Genomic DNA, 19,157 nt, shown 5'->3' with positions numbered 1-19,157 from the left:
TTACCTCAGGCTATTATTCCTTCTCCCATGAGTAGCAGCCCCTTACCTGGCTTCCAGGCCACACACCCTCTCTCTGTGGCCCACACCCAAACCATCTTCCCCCGTTGGCAGTATTGCTTAGCTGTGCAAGTGGCTTCCTAGCACAGATCCCTCAGTGACTTCCTGGAGAGCCTTAGATCAGCGTCCGGATTTTGAGCTAGCCACCAGGCCTCTGTGGTGTAGCCCCTTCCCAGCCAAGCAACCCCATCTAACACCATCCCTCCTGCTTGTCCTCAGACACCCAATTTCTACAGCAGCCATGTTCAAACAGGCAGACTCATGATGGAACTTTAGCTTGGGCTCATGGCTTTACCATTGCTGGATTTCCAGCCTCTCACTCAACTGACATACCCACCTACAACCCCAGGGTAGGTGTCTCTCCCTCCTCTCTGCTAGCCCTGCCTTGTCCTGTCACAAATTAGGCACCTGTCCCACATGTCTCCACAACCCCCACCCCAGAACTTCCACTTCAGTCTACTGATCTCTAAAAAACAACATGTAGAGCACGTGATGTTGTATTTAGCGTCTAGAAGATGAATGCTGGCCAAAGTCCACAGAGGTGGGCAAAGCGGCCGCATCAGTACAGTCCGTGCCTAGAGATGTTCAAGGTGGCATTCCTGTGATCCTAAAAGAAATCTGGAAAGGACTGTGTAACCTGAGTTATAGGACATGAAATCCTAATGTCCAAAACATGATTGCTGTAAGACACGATCCCTCACCACGATAACCTCGTTTCTGAAGCCTTGTCCCCAAGAACTCACAGCTCTCCCAGTGTCATGGGAGCCTGGGATGCACAGAGCACCATATGCATAAGTCCTTGTGCAGCTCAGGAAGGTCTCCTATATCCCCAGCCGGTTTCAAACATCTTTTCATAACCTGCTGTGCCATTGGGCCAGGAATGCTGTTATACATCATGAATTATTAACTCCTTTACCCGACAGATAAGAGTTACAAAATTGCCTGCATTTCAGTCATAAGTCTCAGCTTCACCTGAGCACAGCATGACTGGCTCTGGACAAGCAAGGTGCGGGCTGATGGGTGGCCGGGGTCAGCACGGAGCAAGTGCCGGCAAGAGCCTGGCATGGATGGATGCTCAGTCGTATTTCCACGTGAATCTACTTTGTGGTACATTGAACATGGAGGTGGAGGTGTGGCCTGAAGCACCAAGGAAGAGTGAACGTTTCTAACAGTGCAGAGTAAGGACATGTTTTCTGATGTTAAACCATGAAAACCATAAAAATTTACAATTATTGGCTACATCAGCCAAAGTGCCGATGGCTCTTTTCAGGCCCACGTATGGGGTTGCCATGAACTTCAGTTTCTGCTTTGAGCGGAGAAGGTAACTTAGCATCCCAGATCCCAGAGGTCCCCATCCATTGCTAGTATGTTCTAACAACCATTTTTAGGTGTGATATGGGAAATCTTTCTATTTTGGTCACACACACACACACACACACACACACAAAAGCATACCTCACTCATACTTTGTTGTTGGTTTTTGGTTTTGGGGATTTTTGTATGTTTCTGGCTAACGACCTTTCTGCACAAAGGCTCAACATGCATTTCTTATGTAAGAGAAACGATATGATTGCATCATGCTTTGTGCAGGAATTCCCAGGGCACTGAAGTAAGATCCTGTGAGCTTCACGAGCTCCATGACTGAACAACAACCTGACCCCTGACCCTGCTGAGCCACTGACAGCCATTCTCATAGGTGAGGGCTATACCCTACCTCCAAGCGAGGGTTTCTGAACCCCCTCCCAATACTAAGATTTAGGATTCCAGAGTTAGCAGAAGCTGTAACTTACAGACGAAGCCAGTTCCTATGCCAGCATACATTTCATAATCTGAGAATTAGGATTCAAAGTTTTTGCCTAATTCTTTGACTCTCCTTTTGCCCCTACAAATGAACAGAATATAACTATACCCATGAACATCTGCATTAAGGAAAGCAACTTCTTATGAGTTAATGTTTCAAGCTACTGGAACTTACGGTTTGCTAACACACTGCCAAACTGCAAGTTACTGGAAGTTAAGGTTTGCTAACACACTGCCAAATCGCAAGTTACTGGAACTTACGGTTTGCTAACACACTGCCAAACTGCAAGCTACTGGAACTTACGGTTTGCTAACACACTGCCAAACTGCAAGTTACTGGAACTTACAGTTTGCTAACACACCGCAAAATCCAACAGAACTTGTACTTTATTGACACTACATAGGATTCCAACTGGTGCCGCTAAACTGGGAACAGATCTGCTGCACAAAGCACCTTGTACAGCATGAACTCGGAAGAGGCTAGCCACACACGGATGTGGGAGGGTGTCTGGAGTGTGCCCGCTTATTCGACAGGAACGTAAGGCAGTCCCACTTCAGGAAGGGCAGACATACCAGGCACAGAAAAATTTAATGTCATCACGCTAAGCCATCCCTTTTAGCTAGAAAACCTGAAAGTCCAAGAGTGTGACAAACAAGACAGTTTGAATAAAGTTGCAAGACTTCATGATTTTAATGTCCTATGGTTTCGGGGGTTTTCTTTCTTTTTCTTTTTTTTTAAGATTTTATTTATTTATTTATTTATTTATTTATTTATTCATTCATTTGACAGAGAGAAATCACAAGTAGATGGAGAGGCAGACAGAGAGAGACAGAGGGAAGCAGGCTTCCTGCTGAGCAGAGAGCCCGATGCGGGACTCGATCCCAGCACCCTGAGATCATGACCTGAGCCGAAGGCAGCGGCTTAACCCACTGAGCCACCCAGGCGCCCCTCTTTTTCTTTTTTTAAATTGAGGTATAATTGACTTAAAACATTATGTTAGTTTCAGGTGTGCAATAGAATGAGTCAATATTTGTGTATCTTGTGACGTGATCACCACGATAAGCCTCACTAACATCCAGCACCACACACAGTCACAAAAAGTTCTTTCTTGCGATGAGGACTTTCAAGATCCCCCGTGACTTTCAAATATGCACGACAGTATTCACTACAGTCATCATGCAGCTTGCTACATCTCCACACTTACTTATTTTAGAGCGGGAAGTTTGTGTCTCGTCACCTTGCACTCGTCCCCCACTATGTCCTCACTGACTGGTACCGTGCTCAGTGTGTGGTAACTGGGTTCCCTCCGTTCCTCCTTGTGTTTGTGTGATTAGGAATCCCTGAGGCTGAGACCCTTCTAGGGGAAGAGTTACTTTTCATTTTCTACATAGAGAAGGGAACATGGGGTGAATCCCGATGACCACATGTGGCTTTCAACCTCCTGGTCCTCAACAATTCATCATCTTTCTAGAATATTCTAATCTGTTTTGTGCCATGAAAGAATTTTTAGAAGTATTTTTACTCATCAGTATTTACACTCATCAACAATTATGGCACCATGAACAGGATTCTGTAAAAACTAAGTGGCTTGGGGACACACACAAGGAAAACTCACGACTGCATCTTCTAAGAAGACACCATCTGAAAGGAGCAATAGTTTGAAATTAAGCAGGGTCATTTTCTAGTTTTTAATTAATGATAGTTTTCCACATGGGTTGGCTATCAGGAAGGAGAAGGGGCTAGAAGGAGGTGCTCTCCCTCAGTGGCTCATTTGTTCTTAACCCACTATCCAAAAATTTTGACATCAGGAATGCCAAAATGACCTGGGACAGCTTTACCTGTCAGTGAGGCCACAGGTGTCTATCTGGAGGTCACGGAAAGTCCCCAGCGACCCCTGCTGTACTGTGATGGGGTCCACCGCCTTGTCGCCAATGGAGATGAGCCTCAGGCAGCCCTGAAACCCGGCCAGGGGACCTCCGCATCCAGGGCCAGAGCTGTGGTCAGGACAGCCTGAATGAACATGGAGACACACAAAGGAGAAAGTCAACAGTCGTGACCGAAACAGCCGTCTGTATTCTGTACGCGCAAGTTCGTCGCCTCCTGCTCGCAGACGCCTGAAGATTACGCTTCCTCATGGACGGGGCGGTGGACGGCTGAGAACAGACGCTACTGGTTTTGGTAAAGCACAGAAATAACAATTCAAGCCAGGCTGGTGGACAGATGAGCCGAAGGTAGACTCTACCAGTAGAGTCAAGGCCTAAGCTGAGTTTAATTTCTCTTTTGAAACCGTCCAGAGAAATTGGTCCTTTCAGCATGATATTAAACTATATGAAGTAAAGGCCATGGGATAACAAAATCAGAAAGAAAAAATCTCAGGCCTACTAGGACCTACGAAACTTAAAATGCTTGAGAAATAATTATGTATGTGAGATTCCTACTCTGGGCGTGCATGTGTAAGCACATCGTCACAGTTAAAACAAGGTTTGACCATACACGGTCAGAGACACCTAACGACAGTGTAAATGACTTACGTTTCCAACTGTTTCTGAATGAAGCATTTTAGTCAAAAACCTTTTCACACACACACACACACACACACACACACACTTAACAAGTATCTCAACAATACGGCCCTGAGAATAACGGAGAAAAGTTAGCATCCTGGAGCACCCCATGCAAGAAGAAATGAGCTTTAGCTGTTTTCAATAATAGTAAATTTTTACAAGTTCTGCTGCATTCACTAATTGGCTTGCTGTAAATTACTGTTAAATTAATGAAGAAAAAGGGCCATCAGACCATGATGACTCACCAAAAGCTTTAGTGGCCCAAGACAGCAAACCAGAGTCTGAGGCTGGAAATGAGTTTGATTTCTGGGTGGCTTCGTGTGGCTCGTCAAGGCTCTGAAACCGGAACCTACGGACAGCGGACCCAGACAGCCACCCCCGATTTCAGCCAGTGCCGATCAGTAATTCCTCTTTTTGCTGCCGCCTCTCCTCTCTGGGAGCCCTTCCCCGGCTCCTGCCCACGGAGCACTCCTGACAACTTCGACTTTGGTGTTGTGTGATTCTGATCAGGTTTTGCTCCAAAACACCCTTAAAAATTTGAATCCACCTCAGGTTATCTTCTACAGTTGCAAACCATAATGCCTCTGAGGATGACAGAGAAATTGTCACTGGATGGCACAACCCCAGAATGGGTCATGAGGTGAGACCTCGTTACAGACGTCATTGTTCCCTGGTCTGCTAAGGCCTCACACACACAAGGACCCTAGAGAGACTGAGCGTCATTTGATGTTTCCCAGCTCTACAGGGCATGTGTGCTGGTGGACAGCACCACGATTCCACAGAAGGAATCCAGAGGGCAGCAGCTTCCCACTACCCTCCCTGGCAGACACTGAACTCTGTGGATGGTAGGGTAGAGTGAAACTGTTGTCAGAAGAACAATTTACAAAACTCACACAGGAGAAATATAAAAGGGAAAAGGGGAATCTGCACCACATGTAAAAAGGCTACGAATCTGCGCGAGAAACTTTGTCATGAAAAGAGACACAGAGCCCTGCTTTATGCCTGCTGTCCTGTCATAATTATCGAGATCATCCCCTCCATTTGCTAAAGCATCCTGGTTTGGACAATAAATTATATGGCCACCCTAACTGTAATAGGAAGATGCCCTAATCTGCTCTAATGGGAAAGCATGGCAACAAAGAGTCACTGACCACATGGTGAGCCGGGACTTGCCACTGAGCCTCTGTCAAGAGAACGGGCTAAGGAGGGTCTCGGAACATGGGGCACTGGCTGCCATGAATACCGCATACTGCTACGGAGCATGGACTGGATAAAGTGGATTTCCCTGTTATCACAATGCATATTCCGGTCCCAATGGACGTCCATTAAGAAGATAATTAAAGAGACACTGGCCTACACCATTCTTGGGGCTGGATAAAACATCTCTGGCATTGACATTTTTGGGTCTCAAAGTTCCCACTCAATTTGAAGCTGACCTGCCCCCCCCTTTCCCCAGAACAGAGCTGGGGAGTCCAACACACCATACAGATGAGGGGCTCTGAACAAGGAATTCTTCCCCTGTGCATACAGCTTTGAGCACAGCACATCGACTGAGAATCGGGCTGCATGTTCACTGGTCCTAGACCTGCCTCTCCTGCTTTTCCTTCACAAGAAACAATGGTCATCTTCTTATTTAACATCAGTAAATGGGGGTGTTTTGGTTTTGAGTGTTTGCTCCAGCTTGGTGATGGCATTAGCTGGGTTGGTTGGAAAGTGTAAATTCCTTCTCCAGGAAAAAAAGATGCTGTTATGTTGGTATAAAAAGGAGAGTTGAATATGTTGGTTTGAATCAGTGCCTGGAACTGCTCTGTAGGAATCAAGTGGTGTTTACAGCGGAGTACGTACAAGTCATTCTGAATTTACACATTAGTTATAGATAACGTGCTGTGACTGCAAGATCTTACACTACTTTTGCCATTCAGTGCCAAATTTTAATCACAACCAAAAAATAGCAAACTGGTAATGAAGAAAAGTCATTATACTCTCTCATGGGATGTTTAAACTTTGTAATTCCACTTATCTTAGAGACACAATTTGTTATCAGAAACTATACTAACGAGACAGTTTTTCTGCACATCAACACAATTTTATGAAAACACATAAGAAAAGCCTATTATGCTTTTTTTTTCCAATACATTGCCTCCAAATCTCTAGGGTCCTTTCATAGACCAAAGGCTGGAAACAACCAAAGGTTGTTTCATTGAATTGATTATGCATATTAGGAAAGCTTGATAGTTTGTACATAAGGAAAATTTTAAAATCACTGGCAAGATGATTCTTGGCAGCTATAGGATATTTATCACATCTTTTATAATAGCAAAAAAATGGGCACCATCAAGTTGTTGCTCAACAGTAAAACGGGACAGCAGATTTAATAAGTGAAACATGGTGTCATACACATCAAAACTACAGGGCAGTAAAAATTAATTAACTTTACCTATAAGTACTGCCAGGGTTGGATCTCCAAAATTAATCTAGAACAGTGACAGCAATAACAATAAAAAGAACCCAGAAGAAGGCACACGTTAGGGCCCTATGCATAAACGGAAAAGCAAGGGAACACAAAACACTACTGTGTGAAGTCACCTACATGGATATAGGTTCTAAAGAAAAGCAATACATTAAAAATTACAAACTTCCAGTTGTAAAATAAATAAGTCATAAGGATGCAACGTACTGCATGGTTATTACAGCTAATAATGCCTTATTGTCTATTTAAAAGTTACTAAGAAAGTAGGCCATAAAATTTTCATGACAAGAAAAATTATAACTATGTATGGTGGTGATATTAACTAGTTATTGTGGGATTATTTTCTAATGTATACAAACACTGAGTCATATGCTCACATCTGAAACGGACATGGCGCTACACATTGATTAAAATATAAAAAGGTGTTTCTCCGATTGACTTATTTCACTAAGCATGATAAGCTCTAGTTCCATCCACATTGCCGTGTCAATCAGAGAAAGACAACTATCCTATGATCTCCCTGATATGAGGAAGTGGAGACACAATGTGGGGGCTTAAGTGGGTAGGAGAAGAATCAATGAAACAAGATGGGATTGGGAGGGAGACAAACCATAAGTGACTCTTAATCTCACAAAACTAACTGAGGGTTGCCGGGGGGAGGGGGTTTGGGAGAAGGGGGTGGGATTATGGACATTGGGGAGGGCATGTGCTTTGGTGAGTGCTGTGAAGTGTGTAAACCTGGCGATTCACAGACCTGTACCCCTGGGGATAAAAATATATTATATGTTTATAAAAAATAAAAAAATTAAAAAATATATATATAAAAAGGTGATCAAAGATTAGTAAAAAGGGAGGCAGGGTAATTCTTACTGGGGGGTGAGAATTTAGAGAAGAGGGAGACATTAAAAGCATTGTAGTGTTTAATTGTGTACATTAGGGGGTTAGCCCACAAACACTCTTTCAAGAAACATGAGCAGTATTTTAAAATGCATACATGGATTACAAAATGACCTCATATCACATCACATGTAAGTATTTATGGAAGGTACTTGTTCTCATGCAGCTGTGCGTTGCACATTTGGAACATGCCCGAAGCTATGAGAGAAGACTCTGTGGTTTTAGAAAGGTTTTTTTTTTTTTGTTTTTTTTTTTTTTTTTTTTACTTTTTAATACAAAATAACAAGCATTCCATTTTGCACCATTAAACAATACAGCAAGGATTTTTCTTCCTGTCCCTTTTAGTGCTTCAAAATCTTTTATGTTTTAAGTTACAGCCCCTGGGTAAATTCTTTATTTGGTTTTGAAGGAATCCGCTCCTCCGCAGAGCTCTAAAATCTGTCATAAGCAGGTTTTTTTTTTTTTTAATTTTACAGAGAGAGGGAGAGATCACAAGCAGGCAGAGCAGCAAGCAGAAAGAGGGGGGAAGCAGGTTCTCTGCTGAGCAGAGAGCCCAACGTGGGGCTCGATCTCAGGACCCTGAGATCATGACCTGAGCCGAAGGCAGAGGTTTTAACCCACTGAGCCACCCAGGCACCCTGTCATAAGCAGGTTTAAGAACCTGTCTGGGTCAGAGGTGCACCGTATTTGGCAGGGGGGGTAGAGCAAGCAATCCAACGTTCTAATGCTCCTGGCACCGCTCCACGCTCACAGTGATGCTTGCTTCAGGGGGCTTGGAAGACTAAACACCCTGTGTGGGCTTACTGTCAACTCTTTGGGAGGATTTTATACTTTCCTTTTGGGCTATCAAGTTATCTCCACCATGACCTCAAACTTATTTTGGAAACAAACAACCATAAAATGCGAAAGAGCAAGGACAGCTTCCAGCCAGGATTAGAAGGAAGTCTCACAACTGACAGGCCTAAGCTTCTTGTGGCTCAGTCTTTTCACACGGATGCCTCAGAATGGACATTTGTTACCCTCAGGAGCCCCCCTCCCTGGCTGCATGGATCCTGCACAGACTCGGTCGAAGTTCTACCGAACAGGCAAACCCGCCGTCTCCCACAGTTGGGGTGATGGCCTGGTGTTGTCTTGGTCAAGTTCACCACGAGGTAGTGAGTGAGTGTCTGTAGCCTTTAAGTTCCTCTCTTGCTCTGGTGTAGGTGTACACAGTGGGCAACAGGACCCTTCCTGAACGTTTAGGGCAACAGAGCAGCTGGGGATCTTGGGGAAATGCAGATTCTGGCTCAAGAAGTCAGGGGAGTTACGTCTGCACCTGTGACAGGCTTGAAAGTGGTGCTGCCATGGGTGACTCCCAGGCCACACCAGAGGACCTGGGCCACCCAGGGAGGAGAGCAGCTGACAAAAAGTAGACCACCCACGTGCAACAAGGAAACTGTCGCATAAAAACACCTGAAGGAAAGATTCTAAGGGTTATTTGGCCTCCCCAAAATACTCTACAGTGAAGCACAAAAGGTAAGAGACAGAGAGCGAGGACCCTCAGAGTGGCCTGCACAGAGTCACCTGGAGAGCCCACTCCCCGGGTGTCAGAGCCAGAGAAAGCAGATCTCTAGGGACAGAGACAGGCCCTAGCATTCTGGAAGCTTTCCAGGTGACGGCAGTGAAAACAAGTGCTAAACAAGTGCTAAATTCAAGACCCCCATAAATTCAAGGCCCCCCATAGACTTGTGTTTTAGGCCATAATTTACCACCTTTGTCAGGGGCGCCTGGGTGGCACAGTAGGTTAAGCACCCTATTCTTGGTTTCGGCTCAGGTCATGATCTCAGGGTCATGAGATAGAGCCCATGTTGGGCTCTGCACTCAATGGGAATCTGCTTGGGATCCTCTCTCCCTCTCCCTCTGCCACTCCCACTCATGCTCTCTCTCTCTCTAAAATAAGTAAATAAATCCTTAAGAAAAATTTATTGTCTTTGCTTGACACTCTCATTGACAAAACTGAAAGAGAAAGCTCACTCTTCAGTATTAACCTTCATTTAAAGTTGCTGGTTGTCTCAGAAGTCAGGAGCTGGAAAGACAAAGATGGTTTGATTGTCAACACCACCAGTTCCTTTCACTTACCGCCCAAATAATAGGTGTCCCCTGAATCAATCTGCCCACGCAGGGAGTGAGCCACAGAGGCTGCCTCACCATCCACCATCACACTCAGGTAATTTCCTTTCAACGAGAGGGACACTGAATGCCACTGCCCATCACTTAATCCAGCACCTGGAAGTAAACAAAATCGGGTCAGAGATTGCTAAAAACCCTATAGATGCAGCTACACAAAGCCATGCTTGAAAACAATACAATCATGATCTTAGACACCCTATGAAACTCCACCTGAAGTTTGAACTCACCTGAAACCCCCCAGGTTATTTAGCTGGCTGGGCAATGGAGACACACCACAGAGGACAGCTGGGCCTCTCTGAGAGAAAGAGAGAGGCTTGGGACAGATGTGGGCTTGGGGGGTTCTTAACAGGCAATGAGATGATGTGGTATCCTGGTCATGTTTCTCTAGGAGGAAGGGGTTGCCTGTGGAGAGAGGCTCATTGAGTGAATGTGCGGTTCCAGCGGGCCCTTGCCTCTGACCTCCCACAGTCATAGATTGGCCAGTCACGTTCTAACACAAATTAGATTCTAGCAAAAATCACTGTGGTCAGTTAAGAGTATTAAGACATATGTGCACAGGGCAATGACTCTGTTTCACTTTCTCATCACTCGGTTAAATCAGAAAAGTACAGGAAGAAAAAAAGAGAAAAGGAAGAAAGCTGAATTGAAGAGGAAAGGAAGAATCAAGAGTGGACATTGCAAACATTCTGCCCTGGACAGCACGATCTTAGTTTCTCCCAGTGCTCAGGCTTTAAAGGGTTAACACAACAGGATCCTGAACAACCTTAAAATGAGCAAATATCCTAGTCCCCTGGCACACGGCGCACTTCCCCCTCTTCTAGTTTGTTAATATTTTAGGATATTAAGAATGATAAGATTTTCCAAAATTGTTTTTATAAAAATAAAATCTTGTCCCTACTTTCATATATTATTACTATATATAATCTTGGTAGACTCTTTAGAAAAATATATCGTATATATCAATATAACTCTTTATATTGATAAGTTGCTGTATCAGCAACTTAAATATTACTAAAACATGAAAATTCATAGAAAAAATGTAAAGTTTAGAAAGCATCACATTAAAGTGTATGTGGATGTGTATGGGTGTGTGTGCATACTCAATCACTGTCTAAAATTGGACAAAAACCAGTAGGAAATATTTTCAAATGTTAACATTAACTTTCGATGGGGGAATTGTGTTTGCCTTCATGCCCATTTTCCATTAGCCAAAGCGAGTCATTCGTTCAAAGGCAAGGGACTCTGTCGTGGCCCCAGAGACACCTGCTGTTCTTCTGAAGGAGCACAGTGAATAATTGGAATCTCTAGAAATTGTCTTGCCCAACAGGGAAACAGGTCAGAAACAAACTGTTCAGCTCATTGAAAACAACAAAGTGAGACTCTTGATTTCTTTGATGTTGTGCCCAAGCTCGCGAATGAGCCTGCCTGACTCTAATATGATGGTCTTGGGGAATTGTCCTAATATATTAGCCTATACCTCTTGCAAATGAGAAAGGTGCCAACTGCTTAGAGCCCTGTAAGTTTGGAAGTCAACCTGCAAGGGTCAGAAGTTATTTTCTAGTTCATGGGGGTATGGGGCCATGTTTCTGGTAGAAAGTTAACAGGCAAATTTAATTTAGTATCAGAGTTTGGTCCAAGGAACCTAATCAACCCTGTAAATCCATGTCCCTCCAATTCTCTTTAATATGTCAACGGTACTGCAATTTAAAATGAAAATACAGCTTTTTTTTTTTTTTGCCTTGGCTTCATTTCTCATCAGTGACGTTGACATGGATTCAAGATGCTGTGCATAGGAATATGTTTCTGGCCTGACCCAGAAAGTCATAGGCCCTACTGTAAAAACCGTGATGCCTCTGCTCCTCTCAGACTGTGAAATAGGAGCGACGGTACTTCCCAGCACTCCCTTTCAGGGACTTTAGCTCTTTGTCATGTACACACATCTCTCACTTTCTGTGTCACATTTGTGAATCCAGAACTGTTGCAAGGACCCCACATGGGTTATGTTCATGAGCAATGATAAGAAAGTTGACAACAGAATCCAGAGGATTACGGTTACTCAAGACCTACATTATGGCACTGGTCCTGAAGGAAATCCTCCAGTCCTGGAGCTGAAGGAATCCACAAACAAGAACCTGGGAGTGTCCCTTCCACTCTTGTCATTCGGTATTTATTTTGAAGTTTACCTAACATTATCTGTCAGGATAATCCATTTAAAATCTGATGTTAATGGGGCACCTGGGTGCCTCAGTGGGTTAAGCCTCTGCCCTGGGGATCGAGCCCCATATCGGGCTCTTGGCTCAGCGGGGAGACGGCTTCCCTCTCTCTCTCTGCCTGCCTCTCTGCCTACTTGTGTTCTCTCTCTGTGTGTCAAATAAATAAATAAAATCTTTAAAAAAATCAAATAAAATCTGATATTAAAATTCCCTCCTGTCTCCTCCCTCCCCCCATCTACCCACCTATCTAGGACATAGAGTTATTTCCTGGGAGAACTTGCAGAAAACACTCCAGAATATCTCCTTGAATGGGTAACAGATGCCATTTACCTCTATAATAAAAGACTGTTTTTAATAAAATTTGACATTCTCATTTAAAAGTGAAATGCCTGCTCTTATGATCATTCTGTTTCTCCCCATTATAATTCTCACCCTGTGTGTTTCTTTTGTGTGTCTTCTATCCTCCCCACTTCCGACGGAACGAACGCCTGTCTCCCAGGCAGCACTTACAGTCAAAGGATGGATGGAGGAGGGAGGGGCGGGGGTGTTTTGATTTGTGCTGAGAACCCGATGCTCATTCTCCCACCCACCCCCCAGCTCCACAAAGGCTTCTGTCTTTGGGGGGGGTGATGGTCTTGGAACTAGTTTTGGAATAATGAGAACTAAAGGTTTTAGAGTAACTGCTGACTAGCAGACCCTGGGCTCATGGTCTGTAGGCTCAACATCATTGCTTCTACCATCAGTCACACTAGTGTCACTCCAAAGATGAGGACCTGAGGCTTGGGGAGAACACAGGTGGCACTTTTCAAGCCCATCAGCCCTAGCAGCCCAGAGGTGGTTCTGGAAATGGGCCTGGGAGGTGAGTCCTCTCACACAGCCCTCCCACCAGCTTGTGTAAAATCCATCCTAATCACAGGGAACATGCCCTGGGCAGTCAAGGCCCTTCTGGAAAGGGAAGACTGTATCTTTTCCGACAGAAATGGAATGCACGCTCCCCTCCCCCTCACTGACCTTCTGTTCCCACCACGCTCCACTAGCCCAGCTCCACAAGCACACGGACACTAGATTGTACACTCTGGACCTTTCTAGATGCCTTCACAAACACAGTGAGGTAACTACTTGGAAAAAGGACCCAAAAGCTGGAAGCAGGGTGAATGATGACCAGGTGTCCTTTCCTGGCATCCAGGGTTACATCTCACTCAGCCTTTAAACTTCGGTTCTTGGTTTGGTAGGTGCTTTCGCACTTCATCCAAGGTTTGGAATGAAAACCAGTCACCATCTGTCTCCTCTTCCTCACTTTCTGTGCCACGCAGACACACCTTTCTCCAGCTGAAGGCTCGTGGCCCCCTGCCTGGAGCGCATCACTCAGGGACATTTTTCCATCAGCATCAGCTCATTCTGTGCCTCTGTGTCATGATCCTTCAGACTTTTTCATCACTGTGACATTTGTGATGCTGATCTGTGATCCATGACTACAACTCGCTGAAGGCTCATGCGGCACCATTTCTTAGCAATAGAGTATTTTTTAAATTTATTTTTTATTTATTTTCAGCATAACAGTATTCATTATTTTTGTACCACACCCAGTGCTCTATGCAATCCGTGCCCTCTATAATACCCACCACCTGGTACCCCGACCTCCCACACCCCCGCCACTTCAAACCCCTCAGATTGGTTTTCAGAGTCCATAGTCTCTCATGGTTCACCTCCCCTTCCAATTTCCCCCAACTCCCTTCTCCTCTCTAACTCCCCATGTCCTCCATGCTATTTGTTATGCTCCACAAATAAGTGAAACCATATGATCATTGACTCTCTCTGTTTGACTTATTTCACTCAGCATAATCTCTTCCAGTCCAGTCCATGTTGCTACAAAAGTTGGGTATTCGTCCTTTCTGATGGAGGCATCATACTCCATAGTGTATATGGACCACATCTTCCTGATCCATTCGTCCGTTGAAGGGCATCTTGGCTCTTTCCACAGTTTGGTGACTATGGCCCTTGCTGCTATAAACATTGGGGTACAGATGGCCCTTCTTTTCACTACATCTCTATCTTTGGGGTAAATATCCAGTAGTGCAATTGCAGGGTCATAGGGAAGCTCTATTTTTAATTTCTTGAGGAATCTCCACACTGTTCTCCAAAGAGGCTGCACCAACTTGCATTCCCACCAACAGTATAAGAGGGTTCCCCTTTCTCCACATGCCCTCCAACACATGTTGTTCCCTGTCTTGCAATAGAATATTTTTTTAAATTAAGGTGTATATATTATTTTTCCAGACATAAAGTTCCTGCACATTTAACACACCATGGTATACTGCAGACATAACTTTTATATGCATGGGGAAGCCAAAAAAAAAAAATCCATTTGGTTCACTTTATTGCAATATTTGTTGTATTTGGGTGGTCTGGAACCAAACCTGAGTATCTCGGAGGCAGGCCTGTATTTCAAAGGTTTAAAAAAAAAAAAAAAACAAAAAACAAAAAACCACTCCTCAAATGCTTCTAAAAAAAGCAGCAAGAAAAATGCACCTCTGGTTTGTTTCCAAAAATTAATGTGTTACCCAGTGAAAGCTTAAAAAATCAATTCAATAAAATATTCCTATAATATTTCAGTGCCAGCCTTCAAAAAAAAGTTAAATAACTAATCCCAGTGTGTTGGAAGGCAGAACGGTGTGTACTCACATGAAACAACAGCAAAACATCATCTCTTCGTTAATAAGGCATGCAACTTGTAAATCTACACAAACCAAGAGTGAAGCAATATTCAAAATTTGACTTGACACTCCTTGATTGTGCTCATCTGCTGAGGTCCACAAGGGAATTCCCTATGCTGGTGGTCATATTTTTTCTTTTATTTATAAAGAGCAACAAAGAGCTACGTTTCATTCCCGGCTTTCAATCCCGACCTGGTAACCTGGGCTAGGCAAGGTGTTTCTTCCGTAGTCAACACTCGTGGAATGACACCCACCTGGCTTTACATTTTCACCAGCACTCTAAGGCAAAACAGTCCCCAGACTCCAAGGATAACATGACCCTGGAAGGGAGTTTAGAAATGTGGGTCCTTCTTGGAAGTCAAGCAGAACATTCACCCATAGTTATAAGAAGCCTTATCCAAAACAGGGATTCCTGAAGGAACAGAAAATCTAGGAAAAATCGTAACTTCAAATATTATGATTGGTGTGCGTATAGGCTCCAAAGATTGGATAAGGAAACTCTTTTGTCAGGACTCCGACTTAGGCTACTGTTCTCCAGTGTTTCACGTGGACTGCCAACTCCCCACCATCAGTTGATAACTAGGTTATTTTTTAAACTTTTAAAAAATATTTTATTTATTTATTTGACAGAGAGACATCACAAGTAGGCAGAGAGGCAGGCAGAGAGAGAGGAAGGGAAGCAGGCTCCCTGCTGAGCAGAGAGTCCGATGCGATGCGGGGCTTGATCCCAGGACCCTGCAATCATGACCTGAGCCGATGGCAGAGGCTTAACCCACTGAGCCACCCAGGCGCCCTATTTTTTAAACTTTTTGAGAGGTATGTGTGATCTGCAGCTAACTTCGGGTCACACCGACTCACACGCCAACAGCCTGGAGGTACCTAGTGCAAAGGTAAAAGAACTCTAGTTCCCTCTAGAAGGATTACAAGTTATCTTACTGATTCAGTCACTCATTTCATGCAGAGGGGACAGAAGGACCATGTGGTCACAGCAAACACCTATTACCTGCTGTGACATCCCTCGCCGTGTGTCCGGGCTGGGAGAGACTCAGCCTGAGTTTTCCATCATTAAGAACGAGCACGAGAGCCACTGGCCCATGTTGGAACTGAGTGGTCAGCAGCAGCCCTGCCCTGTTCCAAGTTCGGAATTGGAAAGTGACCGACACCTTGTCCTCTCCGACGGTGCCCGGCAGAGCCAAGTAACTCCTGGAGCTCAGAAAAGTCACGGGCACAGTTTGTGGGTGTGAGCACGAGAAGGACACATTTCCCTGTGAATACAGTGGAAGGGGTTTAGGAAGGAGCAGAAGGGATGCTTTCATGAACAACCAGCTTTCCAAGAGGTGCAGTTTCCTATCAACCCGCCAGCAAGCAAGGACCTAAGAGCTAGGCTTCCCCATCCAGCTGCAATCCAGAGTTACCTGACAGGTCCCTCAAACCATGACGGTGTCCTGGCTGGGCAAACCTCCTTCTGAGGCTTTTAGGGAAGTTCTGTCTCCTCCATTTCTGGGCATTGGTGAAGGAATCTCGAGACACATCTTTCCCAGGCCTTGTGCTGGGTGCAGGACACAGCAGAGGAGACAGATTTCTTATACTTCGAGGCACTGGCTGTTTACTTGCAGCATGAAGCCCAGCATCACGGACAGTGGCTCTGGGAACCTCCCTGCACTCCGCTTGGTTGTGTGAACACTTACACACCCATCACTCAGGGGACATGAACATCTGGCTCAGGCAGGCCCTAGGCTTCGGCCCGTCTGAAGCAGGGGTGTGGCTGGCCTGCGCGGGCTGTCCACCTCTTAGAGGCTCCCATGGGCTGTGTCAACCAGCACACGCTCCCCAGCCTGACCTCTGACCCGCCGACTGCCTGTTGCTTTTATTTCATTCTATTTTATTTAAAAACACACCATTGAGCTTTAGATTATGTCTGCTGCTCAAGGAGCAAATTTATTTTTAAGTTCTTAAAAGAACTCCAATTAAGTGGGGCGCCTGGGGGCTCAGTGGGTTAAGCCTCTGCCTTCACCTGAGGTCATGATCTCGGGGTCCTGGGATCAAGGTCCTGCTTCTCCCTCTCCCTCTGACTGTCCCCCTGCATGTGCATCCTCTCTCTCTCAAGTAAATAAATAAATTCTTTTTTAAAAAAATTAGATTTTCATAAATTCCAGAGGAATATGTGCCCAAACATTGTCCTTCCTCTCCAAAATATATACCATAAAAGCACTGTAATCAAGTCAATACAGCATTGGTATGGGGTAAACACAGCAGCGGAGCTCAGTGACTGACCCACAGAAAGATCTGAGACCACAGGTACAGCCACCACGTGGTGAGAGGTAAGATTCAAGCCTGTGCGTGGAGGTTGGGTCTGGTCACTAAACAGCTCAGGCATGAATGGGTACCCACAAGACCTAAAATAACTACTGATCCACACAAAGAGTAAAGCCCAGACAGTCAAAGACTTATTTTTTTTTTCAATTTTAAAGTAAATAAATAAATGAAACTGCCTTAAAAAATTTTACAGGAAAATCCTTGAGATTGTATCTAGAGTCTAGGGTTTCAGAAGTATTTCAAAGCAAGACGAAATACTACAAAGCTATTTAAAAAAAAAATACATCAAGACATTGGCTACGTACCAGTAAAGGCATTTATATGCTCAACATGGCCCATAACATTTAATATAAAAGATATGATATATGATATATACAATTATAATATAATATATATAATAGAATATATATTTATATTATAACATGATCTTATATTTCATAGAAAATTTGTTAATCTGAGAAAACATCTGGGTCATGAATGACATAGGGTAATTCATCAAACCTAAAACTCTCTTATAAATTGGGGCACCTGGGAGGCTCAGTTGACTGAGTGACCGATTCTTGATTTTGGCTCAGGTCATGGTCTCAGGGCCCCAGGATCGAGTCCCAGTGGGGCTCCGAGCTCAGTGGGGGGTCTGCTTGAGAGGTCCTCTCTCTTTCTCTCCTTCATGATCTCTAAAATAAATAAATCTTAAAAAAAAAAAAAAAAGCATTTCCACAGGTTTCTCTGAGTTGGAAACTAGAGATGGAGAAAAGCTCACATAATACAATCCCATTTCTGTAAACGACACTCAATATGGAGGCGTTGACATTCACAAAGCTGCGTGCACTGATTGTAGAGGATTGGAGTCTAAGCAACCAAATGTGGAAGGACAGACGCTAGCTCAGTAACACGCTGGCCCTGGGGGACGGCCTGCAGCCGCGTGGAGGGACGAAAGCCTGACAACAGCCCAACCCATCTGAGGGGTCCACCTGCCTCAAGATAACATGCTCCTTATTCGCTGACTTAAGTCCCCAGATCCACAGCAGACTCCTGGCCTTGGGACGAGAAGGTCCCTAACGTGCCCAGTCGCCTGTTCAAAGCCACATCTGCCTTCCAAAGAGTCAAGCAAGTTTTCTGGCAAATCTTTTTCTTTCTTAGGTCACAGGACTGATTTTACTAATCTCCCTTTGTGTATCTGTGAGCCTTGGCCTCCCTTCGCAGAACAATGGGGCGTTCCTGCACATCAGGAAACGGGCACCAGACCCCTGGGGCACAGCCCCTGAGCTCGGAGATAGGGTTTGTGGTTGGCACCATGGAGCCTGCCCAGGATGGAGAGATGCAGCAGACCCTTCACCGACCCACTCCTAACCCCTCTGCAAATCGCTGGGCCAGGCAGAAACCCGACAGCTGGCTTTTGCACAAGAGTCCACCTTCTCCCCAGGTTCCTGGCCTCAAATTAAATTAAGCTCAAATTCCTTTCCAATCCAAATTCATCTCTCGAGTACTGGCCCTTCAAGCGAGCGATAGGCACTGAGCTAGGAGTTCAGTAATGGGAGAAAGGAGTAAGAGGAAATCAATCCCAACAGAGACCTGCCCCTAAAAGTCTTTATTCAGATGTGCTATGACACATTTGCGAAGGCATGCGTCTGTTTCCACACACCTGTAAAAATTAAGAAGCCAGTGATGGGGACGGAGGAGGGCACTTGTGAGGAGCCCAGTGACGCAGGGAAGTGCTGAATCGCTGAACTGAACACCTGAAGCTCATAGGACACTGTGTGTGAGTGACTGGCACTAAAATTTTAAAAAGTTAAATTTAAAAATCAAGTTAATTATTTAGTGAATTAAATCAAAAACGAACTAAAAGGCATACATGACTGGCACTTTCCCTGCCTTCAGGAGAGGCACATTCTAGACTGGGCCCATCAGACAAGCTGCAGTTCCCTGCTCCGTTGACCTCACGTGCAGCTCTCTTAC

General features: G+C 44.8%; 1 protein-coding gene across 2 annotated transcripts in view; it reads right to left on the bottom strand.

Moving 5' to 3' along the window:
* LOC131812852 (contactin-associated protein-like 3) overlaps window positions 1–19,157 on the bottom strand; it is a 158,334-nt gene that overhangs the window by 58,166 nt on the left and 81,011 nt on the right. For both annotated transcript variants that reach the window (XM_059142804.1, XM_059142803.1), the window contains 3 exons: window positions 15,889–16,150; window positions 9,908–10,054; window positions 3,697–3,868 (listed from right to left, as the gene is read on the bottom strand). In XM_059142804.1, coding sequence (XP_058998787.1) covers window positions 3,697–3,868; window positions 9,908–10,054; window positions 15,889–16,150 — 581 coding nt within the window. The remainder of the gene's footprint in view (window positions 1–3,696; window positions 3,869–9,907; window positions 10,055–15,888; window positions 16,151–19,157) is intronic.

This window comes from Mustela lutreola, chromosome 12 (genome assembly GCF_030435805.1).
Source record: "Mustela lutreola isolate mMusLut2 chromosome 12, mMusLut2.pri, whole genome shotgun sequence".
NCBI lineage: Eukaryota > Metazoa > Chordata > Mammalia > Carnivora > Mustelidae > Mustela > Mustela lutreola.
This window is presented reverse-complemented; position numbering and strand designations above follow the sequence as displayed.